This window comes from Coregonus lavaretus, assembly GCF_964263955.1.
Source record: "Coregonus lavaretus genome assembly, chromosome: 29".
Taxonomy (NCBI): domain Eukaryota; kingdom Metazoa; phylum Chordata; class Actinopteri; order Salmoniformes; family Salmonidae; genus Coregonus; species Coregonus lavaretus.
This window is the reverse complement of record NC_140016.1, coordinates 14,792,942-14,803,688: the sequence shown is the minus strand read 5'-3', so window position 1 is coordinate 14,803,688 and position 10,747 is coordinate 14,792,942. Positions and strand designations below refer to the sequence as shown.

The 10,747-nt window shown below is 40.2% G+C and overlaps 2 protein-coding genes across 2 annotated transcripts; one reads left to right on the top strand and one right to left on the bottom strand.

Annotated features, from left to right (window-relative positions):
• The first annotated feature begins 379 nt into the window (after positions 1 to 379).
• On the top strand, positions 380 to 6,096 carry LOC311104882 (C-X-C motif chemokine 14-like). Its single transcript, XM_084146847.1, has 4 exons — positions 380 to 695; positions 1,778 to 1,883; positions 3,345 to 3,458; positions 3,982 to 6,096. Exons 1-4 carry the CDS (start codon positions 629 to 631, stop codon positions 3,995 to 3,997), a joined length of 303 nt encoding a protein of 100 aa, XP_084002973.1. The 5' UTR covers positions 380 to 628; the 3' UTR covers positions 3,998 to 6,096.
• Positions 6,097 to 6,238: 142 nt separating this feature from the next.
• Positions 6,239 to 8,160, bottom strand: LOC311104881 (uncharacterized protein). Its single transcript, XM_084146846.1, has 3 exons — positions 7,529 to 8,160; positions 6,939 to 7,255; positions 6,239 to 6,698 (listed from the first exon to the last, which is right to left on the bottom strand). Exons 2-3 carry the CDS (start codon positions 7,027 to 7,029, stop codon positions 6,466 to 6,468), a joined length of 324 nt encoding a protein of 107 aa, XP_084002972.1. The 5' UTR covers positions 7,030 to 7,255; positions 7,529 to 8,160; the 3' UTR covers positions 6,239 to 6,465.
• Positions 8,161 to 10,747: the final 2,587 nt, after the last annotated feature.

Here is a 10,747-nt window from a genome sequence, read left to right as displayed (position 1 = left end):
CTATAAGACGTTTGCCTTAGAAACATGTGTCAGGAGATTCAATCAATCTGAGTAGCCTGAAAAATATTGGGAACGGAGAGGCAGTGTGGTCCATGCACAAATGATCCTACACTGTTAGAATAGTTTGAGGAAAGTTGCTCTAGCTGTCCCAGGCAACTTTGAAAATCAGCATAATAACGTCAGTCAAATTTATAATTAGCAGGCTATCTAATTCTAAACTTTCCATTTTCCTCTCCTTCTTTAGTGTTTTTTCCTAACTATTCCACTCTCTTTTATGTATTCCACTTCTCTTTTTCAAGTGTTTGATTCGTTGGCTGGCTGTGCATATTAATGAGATGGGACAGAGCTGGTTTTTAAAAGCTGCTGCTCAACAACATGTAGGGATAGAAGGCAAGAAACGCGAGCGCCGTCTAATGAAATGCGGATTACATTTCATCTGATCTGAGCGCTCTGGACCTAAGGAGTTCGTGAAAACTCGAGCGTATTCGGAAGAATATAGATCAAATATTATTCCTTCTGTCATCTCTAAAGTTAAGGAGCGAATACAAGGATAGTGTTGTTTGAGTGAATTTTACTAAGCGAAACCAGTCGGGAGGTTCGAATTTGAGGTTCCTCATCAGCAGACAAGATGCATCGTTGTACAACAGCAGCGTTGCTTTTGTTAATTATTGCTTTATATTCCCTCCAAGCAGAAGGTAGCTATCTAATCATATTTAAGCAATGCAAAACTTATCAGAAAAAACATATGTTTTCAGCATTTGACATGTTAAGCTGATGGTAATGAGTTTTTTAAAAACACAATTGGTTGGTTGGGCAGCCAAATTGCACCTGTAATGTTTTACCATTGCCATTAATTTACCATCTCCAAATCTGCTTGCTCACTTTTGGCAACAGTAGGCTATTGTTGTTTATAACGGTTGAGTTATTACTGTGTTGTACTTCTTGGTTAGTTTTGTAAAATTGTCGCTTTGTTCGTTTGTTGTGTTCACCACTCAGCCACAGGCTGTAGCCAGGCTACTTTGTATCAATTTTATTCGTCAGAGTTGTACATTTTATCCAAATGCATGGTGGTTAGGTGGTGTTGGGCTTTCCCTTACAAAAAAAGATTACAGTTTTGAAACTGCAGTAAAAGTGCAGTAACTGCAGTCGACTGTTGTATTTTGGACGCAGTAATTGCAGAACAACTGCAGTGTACGCATTTGAACTGCAGTTATACTGCAAAATTACTCCAGTAAAGAAACGGTCATATTTTGGATGCAGTTTTTGCAGCATACTGCAGTTATACTACAGTGTACTGCAGTTATACTGCACTCTGACTGCAATCTTTTTTCGTAAGGGGTTATCAGATTAGTCTTGGTCGGTTCTCGTGGTTGATTATGAGAATTGTAATGCCCGGCATTGAGGAATTGGAGATGATTGATGAGGGCGCCTTGAAGATGTGGGTCACACGTTCCATAGTGAGGACGAGCCTGACCACATGCATGCGCGGGAAACAGTTCCAGTGGCGGTGTGAATCAGCGAGCCTTGATTTACAGCGGCGATAATAATGACGTGTTCTGTTTTACAACGCAGTTACTGAGCCCTCTTTTATCGTTCTTGTTCTCTTTCTTGTATTCCATACAGGTTTAGTGAGAACTAGGCATATGCTGCACCTGACAATCTGTGTGAAGTCAGGAAATCATACCAGAGATCTAGTCTACAGATGGCTGAAAACGTTCAGACCAAAGTGTTTATTTGAAAGCTTTTATTATAAAACATCTGTTTTATTTCTTCACAGCCTACAAGTGCAGGTGCACAAGAAAAGGGCCAAAGATTCGCTACAAGGATGTGCAAAAACTGGAGATTAAACCCAAACATCCTTTCTGCCAAGAGAAGATGATATTGTGAGTCATTCTTTGAATCATTTATCTCTCGCTCTCTTTCTGCATTGCCATTGTCAATCCCATTTTCTGTTTGTTTCAGAGATGTTAGTCACTCATTGTGTGCTATTCTGTTTGTTTACCAAATGCAGTAACTTGTCTAAATAGTCATTCGAATGTTCTAATCTGCTACTGTAAGCAGCTGATTGACCTATAAATATATTGCTAGGGAATGGAATCTGATAACTCCTCCGATCCAGACATTCTTGAGGAAATGATTCTCTTTGTCCAAATGCACCACCCAGTTGCCTATTATTCCCTATCATTTGATCCATTACTTTAAAAGCATTGCTTGCTCAACTGGACTACAGCACAGACAGCTACTGTTGTCGGTTTGAGTGCCCTTGGCATCCAATAGGGACTTTCCCTCTCCAGATAAGAGCGACTGTTTACCTCTTTTTGCGGGTTCCAAATAGACGTGTATTACCCTATACTACTGCATGCATCAGACCCCATTGTAAAATAGACACTGATCTCACATTTGAGTAATTTTCGGTGGAAGCAGACCTTACCTTTGTAAACCATCACATACTCTTTCGCCATCTGCTGTTCACTTGAGGTATCGCACATAAAATAATACCATTAAAACAAATGTTGTTCTGTCCTGCTGTTATGGAGTACAGTACATTGCTCTCCATATGATCTTAAGACTTTCGAGTCCGTCCAACAAAGAGTTGTTGGCCCTTGGACTATTAAACTGCTATTTACCGTTTTATTTACTGCTGGGTCTTCTGTCCTGGGGCCAATGTGAGAAACGTAATACTCAGGCAGTTTAATGCCAACCAGTTAAAGCAGGCCTACTTGCATAAGATGGTGGCCACTGACCTCTGACCTCAGTGTAAATTGAGACTCAGAGGGTTCTGGAAAGAGTACGCCTTCTCTCCTTTGTTGGCTGGCATTGGGTCACGTCTCAGAATTTAACATTCTGGGGGGCCACCCCAACTGTCACAGCAGTGTCTCCAACTCTAACTTAGGAGTTAACCAAATTAACCAAGACCTCAAGTGAATCATTAATTAAGAAGCAGACACACTAATAAGAGATTGATTTGAGAAGCCCCTGCAGAGCTTTGGGCACAACACACAGGACGTCATGACTGGCCCAAATATGTCATAAAGACAGACTAGTCTCTCTAACTGCTGCTCTGAATGTCAATGGGTTCATCTAGCCAGGCTCAGAGATCATGTATAAGGTCTACCCACCTAGTGCTGTTTCTAAAGCCTGTTCATAGATCCCCTCCATGAGTTTTTACATTTTAGGTGTCAGAGATAGAATGTATTAAAGTTATTGCAGTATTCTTACCACATTGCTTGGGTTGTTATAATTACTTTGCAGCTAACATTAACCAACATCGCTTATGATTCTAATGCAGTAAAGTGGATTAGCTATTTTCTCTTACACTCTCCCTCGCTTCTTTTGTTTGTCAGTGTCACCATGGAGAACGTGTCGCGTTTCAAGGGGCAGGAGTACTGTCTGCACCCCAAACTGCAGAGCACCAAAAACCTGGTCAAGTGGTTCCGGATCTGGAAGGATAAGCATAGGTGAGAGGTCATCCCACTCCATGAACTAAAGTTGTAAAGTACCGCTGTTGCATACAGATATATGATCTTATTTTAATCACCCTGTTGCAGGAGAACTTTACTGCAATGCAGGAAATGTAAAACTTGTAGTGTATTTGAGGTTTAACAAGGCTTCTGAAGTTTTCCACTTTGACATTTCAGACTTGATTTTCCCTTATGCAAAATGTATCAACCCCTACAAAAATGTCATTAATTATAATCTACATAATACAATTCACATTTCCTGTTGCTGCAGGATTATTTTCCTTCTGCAGCAAACTGGCTCAAATGAAGATCCTACATCTGTACTGCAGTTGAAATACATTTAGCAAACACTTATGTTAAATACTGTTTTATAGAAACAGATCTGGCACCTATTGCTCATAATACGAACTATAATGTATTATAGTGCTATTGAAAGTTTGGTTATAGGAATCTATATAGCTATGTAATTATGTATGATATTTGTCTGTATTTAACACTTTTTTTCTTGTCTCCTTTGCAGGGTGTATGAAGCTTAAACCATGGATTATGTGCACAAAGGGTACAAGTGAAAAAACACCATTAAGACAGTTTTTGTGAAGAACAAGACATAATCTCCCAGCAATCAGTACTTGGTCTTGGAGGGAGATTTATCAAGCAGAGATTTCTAGTTTGCTGGTGCCGTTTAAGTTGGCCATCAGGCTAATTATTGTTACTCACTTAAGTAATTTCAACTGTAATAATGGTCATATTTCTCCAATGACAATGTTCAAGGCTGTTTACGAGGGAAAGATGATATTGGAGGAAATGCTGTTAAAAAGGTCCTTGATGAATCTGGCCCAAGGTGTTTTTCTTTCGAATAGGAGATGTTTTGTTTGCCCTTGAACCATTTGTTTGTTCTGGTGACTACAGTATGTGGATGTCTTGGAAGATAAACGGGTCAAAGGGTTCTTGTTATTGTACCAACTGGGAGTTATCCTGCTGTATCTTGCTGTCCACTCCAGAAGTGTCAAACATAGCACACTGTATACGTGTCTAGGGAATGTGATGAAGGGAATTATTTAAAAACAACTATGTATATCATTCATTTTGTACATTTGAGTCCATTCAAAGAGAATAGTGTACAAGAGAAAGAAACACATTCAGATGACTAGGTCAATGTATAGTCATTTTAGATGTCCTTGGTGCCATGCTATTTCCATTATGCAATCAATCTGTTGTAGTTTATTATGAGGGATATATAAAGTCACCTGTTAAGTTATATCTTGTAAGACATATATTTTCTGTACCTGGTAGGAACTATTGTAAACAGCTATTGTATAATAAATTGTCCATTTGCCGTATTTTGTATCATTTTCCTGATGTCTTCAGTGTTCTTATGCTGTATTCTACAAAGACTGGAGTTCATCAACATGTTCCATTGTAGAAGAAACTCTTCATCATTACCTATGGAAAAGTAATCTTATCAAGATATATCTCATTGTACATCATAAGAATCAATACATTGAATAATGAAATTGTTACTTAATAAGTGGTTGATTATAAAGCATTTTCATATTATCCAATACCTTTCTGAATGATAACCTTCAAGGTGGTGTGATTATTTTGTAAGCTATTGAAACAGTTGAAGTCGGAAGTTTACATACACCTTAGCCAAATACATTTAAACTCAGTTTTTCACAATTCCTGACATTTAATCGTAATAAAAATTCCCTGTCTTAGGTCAGTTAGGAACACCACTTTATTTTAAGAATGTGAAATATCAGAATAATAGTAGAGAGAATGATTTATTTAAGCTTTTATTTCTTTCATCACATTCCCAGTGGGTCAGAAGTTTACATACTCAATTAGAATTTGGTAGCTGTTTGTACAGATGAACATGGGAACATGGTACCTTCAGGCGTTTGGAAATTGCTCCCAAGTATGAACCAGACTTGTGGAGGTCTACAATTTTTTTTCTGAGGTCTTGGCTGATTTCTTTTGATTTTTCCCATGATGTCAAGCAAAGAGGCACTGAGTTTGAAGGTAGGCCTTGAAATACATCCACAGGTACACCTCCAATTGACTCAAATGATGTCAATTAGCCTATCAGAAGCTTCGAAAGCCATGACATCATTTTCTGGAATTTTCCAAGCTGTTTAAAGACACAGTCAACTTAGTGTATGTAAACTTCTGACCCACTGGAATTGTGATACAGTGAATTATAAGTGAAATAATCTGTCTGTAAACAATTGTTACTTGTGTCATGCACAAAGTAGATGTCCTAGCCGACATGCCAAAACTATAGTTTGTGAACAAGAAATTTGTGGAGTGGTTGAAAAACGAGTTTTAATGACTCCAACCTAAGTGTATGTAAACTTCCGACTTCAACTGTATATGTTGTTACAATGACAGTTACATTTTTATTTCACCAAACAGAATGCTCAACATACATTTTCTTATTTTTTATATAAATAAACATTTTGTAAATAGACCAATAGCCTATGTTAGTGAATTCATCTAAGACTTTCTAGTGTAATGTATTGTATTGAGTTGTTGTTTTGCTATTTAAAATGTTCCTTCAGAAAGAGAATTTTGGAGTATCTGTTTGAACTGACCCACCAAGCACACATTAAAAGCATTCCAAAGAGTGTATGTCAACAAGCACAGCTATATAACATTTTAAAAATGCACTGTCTAAAACCTCCCTTTGTTTCCTTGATATTGTATCTTAATTGCTAAATCAACTTTGTATTTTCACTCCACACATCTATGAGCTTTCAGGCAGCCCAAATATAAAAATATCAGTCCATTTGTTATCGTTAGATGGTGCTGTGCTACTTAATGAACTGGTCACTGAGCCAACCCTCTCTGACTGAGCAACAAAGAAACTACACAGATTCAGTGGTGGAAAAAGTACTCAATTGTCATACTTGAGTAAAAGTAAAAGCTGGTTTTCAAAGTTTCTGGAATCCAGCCTTGCTCTCTTGGGGCTGAAAACAAGTCCTGCAATGCTGAACAGCCTTTCTCATGCAGCTAAGGGTGTGTTCAGCCTCAGAGACAGCTTACAGACTGCCGGGAAGGACTTGAGCAACTCCATATGATCAGCTGAACAGGCCAGGTATCCGTCCAGCTGTTTGGAGCTTTCTTGTGCTTGAGACGTCTTCATGGCAGAGAAGAAGTCCTCCTCATCTGATGAACTGGTGCCATCACCTAGCTGCAGCAAGGGTTCTTCCAGGTGGTCCTTGATGTAGTCCATTCCTGAAATACAAGGAAGATGACAATAGAAATCATGCCGTTATGAGCCTACATTAATCCATCACCATCCCCCATCTATATAAACCAAGCAACAGGGCTAAGTAGGCTACCCATTGGACTGAACCACAAAGTCAGGATTGTTGTTTAAATGGGTGGTTCTCAAATTTATGAAGTGTCAAAATGTACACTATACACAGTTGTTTATGAATAATAAAATACTGTTAATTAACCACATTGTCTTACCCATTCTGATGGTGGCGTCATCCTTTGTCCACGTTGCTTTGGATTTGGGGAGAAGGATTGCAGCTGCGATCAGCTCAGGGTCGTGAAACATGTGGCTGAAGCGCTTCTTCAGTCCCAGTTGTAGCGCATCCACCAGAGGCTTACAGTACTTCAGAGACAACTTGATTCAGTCAAGTTTTGTGATCAGCAGCTTGATAGTTGGAAGTAGCCACCCCATCTGGACATTGGTTTCAGCCTGCAGGATGTTGATGGCCTTTGCTACTGGGCTCATGGTGGCAGCATACTCTGTGAGGAAGGCGAGTTCAGCTGGATTGAACCTGTGAAAAATTAATAATAATAATAATAATAATAATAATAATAATACTGTTTCCTAACCCTATACAAAAGGGGACCACTAACCATTTCACCTGATTTAACTACAGTAATCAATGGCTGGATGAGTAGTTGACTAAATCGATCAATGATAGTGTATGGCTACAACATGTGAAACAGTTATTAGTCCCCAAGAAAGGGTCAGGAAACACTGCAACAGATTTAGACAACATTCAAGACCTTAAATTATGACAAAATAATACATCATCCTTACTTACATTGGAACCTATATGTCTGTGCAGAGAACTCTGACGGCCGCCTCTCCTTTGTCTTTGTCGATCCTCAGGAGTCTTTCTACAGCCATTAACCAGGAGTTCCACCTTGTAGCATTCGGGCGCAGCAGCTGGAGGTCGCAAGCATCTTCAACCGTTTCGGCTGCAAGTGTGGATCTTCCGCATTTGTTCCAAAGTGCTTGGCACTTGTCAAATGTTGAACGGGACACTTTTTTGTAAGCCTCACTGATGTTGCTTTCAGGGCATCGACTGTAGATACTAAGTTGAGTAGGTGGCAAGCACAGCACTGGTGCTTCGGCAGCTGGTACTCAAAACCATCATCTTCATTCAGGATCGTTGCCACATCAACAAACTCCACTTCTTCACCCTCCTCTTGTTCCTCTTCACCATCTTCCTGTCCTGGCTGAGCTGCTTCACCACCCACTGCTTCCACTGCCTCGTTGTTTTAATCTTCTCCAAACACTTGGAAAGCTTTCAAGAAGTTAGAGCCATTGTCTGTTGTTGTTCTCACAATCTTACCCCGGATTCAAACTCAGAATGGATGTCATTTAGGGCTCCTGCCAACACATCAAAGGTGTGCGATCCTCTCAACCGTTGACAGGCCAGGGCTGCAGAGAATCTGTTGAGACTGTCAGGGTCTATCCAGTGGGCTGTAACACCAATGAAACTCTGTCTTCTTGCAGACCAGCAGTCGGTGGTGGTGGCGATGTGGTCAACTCCTCTCATGGCCTCAGTCACCTTCTTCTTCATTTCTGTGGAGGCTTCATCAATCCTGGAGCGCAGTGTGAGCCTTGATAAGATATTTGAGTTAGGCTGCAGATCCTGGACAAACTCTCTGAACGGTTCTTGTTCTACAACAGCGAATGGTTGGAGCCCTTGGCCACATACCTCACCACAGCTTTGTCGATGGATTTTTGAGACACTGTCTTCAGTAATGTGCTCTGCTTGATGGTGGAGGGAGTCTTAGGGGCATGTTTTCTCTTCAGTTTGTTTGCTGTCAGTTCTCCATACTTCTTAAGATGGTGTACATGCTTTCTCTGAAATAAGATGAAATGGAAAAGACAGTTACTTAGCTACATAACTACCATCACCAAATACTTAATTCTAAAGCTATAAACAACATTAGTTAAGTGACAGTTTTGACCACCATTTAATATTACAATGAGAAAAAACTATGATAATTGATCTAGCTAGTAGGTTACATCAATAACTTAAGTCTACAGTAATTAGCTAGGTAAGAACAACTTTATCAACTAATAAAATGGCTAGCTAACCCCCGAAAGCTAACATTAGTTAGCTCGCTAGCTTGACCAGGTGTTTAGAGAAAAGGTATTTGGTTAGACTAACGTTAGCTGACTAAAATGTGCCCAGATTCGGAAACTACTAGTTAGCCAGCTTGTTAACAAACTAGCTAGTTAGCTCGTGTCAGTTTAGTTAGATTGCTTTAGCTAACAAAGCTTCCGAATCTGGGCACATTTTAGCCAGCTAAAGGGTAGCTACTAGCTAGTGTTAGAAATTGCGTAATTCAAATCTGGTATTGGAATAAGAGAAAACATAATCAAGAGATATTCAATCCAAGCTAAATTTATTATATGCAAAATGTATGTATGATAAGTATGATGGTTCGTATATGGGCTCACTGAAATACCACACAGGGCAGACAGAGAACTGGCTTCCTCATTACAAATTCTTCCTTAAATACCCTGACAGTTTTAGTTCCCGCTCTCTGCTGGGCCTATCAGGGTAGAGGTTGAGCGTGGTTTAGACTTGCCCAACCTATCGCTGGCGCTCAGGCTGGTCCCAGCCTCTTGGCGCTCCCCTATTGCCAGGTGTCTAGTTGTTTTGCAACTTATCCAGAAAGTCAGCACTTTTTTGCAGTACACGTCCTTGGACGGTTCACAGACAACAAAGAGGCAGTGTTCGGGTATTGTGAGACACAAGTTCTTATCTCCCCCTACTCCCTAAAACAGCTCCTCACATTTTAATCACAGCTTGTTAGGTTAAACAATTTATATCAGTACAGTACAAACCTTTTATGCTTAATCATTAATGCATTCTTTCTATGCTAGTCATCACATCCAGTTATGAGAAAATAGATCCCCACACTAGTGAACTATTTAGGTATATAGGATTAGCTAGCATCAACTAACCCTACTTGTTGCATTAGCACATGTGGGCTAGCTAGCATGCTAATTAGCATGCTAACAGTAGGCTTACCTCAATGTGATTTTCTAGGTTCGAAGGAGAGTTCTTGAACGCTTTTATTTCCTGAACTTTTGGTAAACATAACAGACATTTCATCCGGTAGGATGAATCCTTCATTCCGATACAGCCAAGGGTGTTCTTCCTCACCAGGAGGTGGTTGTAGAGCGATGTCGGACACGCTTGGCCAAAGTGATACCGAGTGGACGACTGTTTTGCATGTGACAGGCGCCCTTCTTCTTCTTCAGTGGGGTTTATCGGCGGTTGGCATCCAACATTATGGTGCATTACCACCACCTACCGTACTGGAATGTGGGCCAGAGACTGGAAGAAACTATATCCTACCTGCCAACCCCGTTTCTCTTTAAAAAGATAACAAAATATTTGAGACTATATCTAATGACGTTCTGCTCAATATACTCTTTAAACGAATTTCCTGTATCCCCTTCTCCCTCATCCTCTCTCGTTCCCTCTGATACTGCCCACACTGTAGCAATACATGCTCCACAGTCTCTATTTCCTGACATTAATCACACTTTCCTGATGGATGCTTTCCTATCACGTTTAGTGTCTTATTCAACTGGCTGTGTCCCAACCTTAATCTTGTAAAAATAGCCTCCTCTCTTCTGTCCCTTCCTGCTATTCTTCCCTCCCCGACTTTCCTCTGTACTTGAAATAAATGCCTTCCCTTATTATTTATATTCCACTGCTCCTGCCATCTCTGCACCATCACTGTACATATCAGTCTTTTTACCTCTGCCTTGCTCATTGACACTTCAACATCAACATCCCCACTACGAAGTGCTTGTTTAGCCTGATCATCTACTGCCTCATTCCCCTCCACCCCCACATGGGCTGGAACCCAAGTAAATCTAATCTGAATACCCATCTGTTTAATCCTGCCATGGGTTTGTAGCACCTCATAAAGCAGGTCTTGTCTGCTATGTGAGCTAAAGGACTGGAGACTCATTAACACTGCACATGAGTCAGAGCAAATAACTA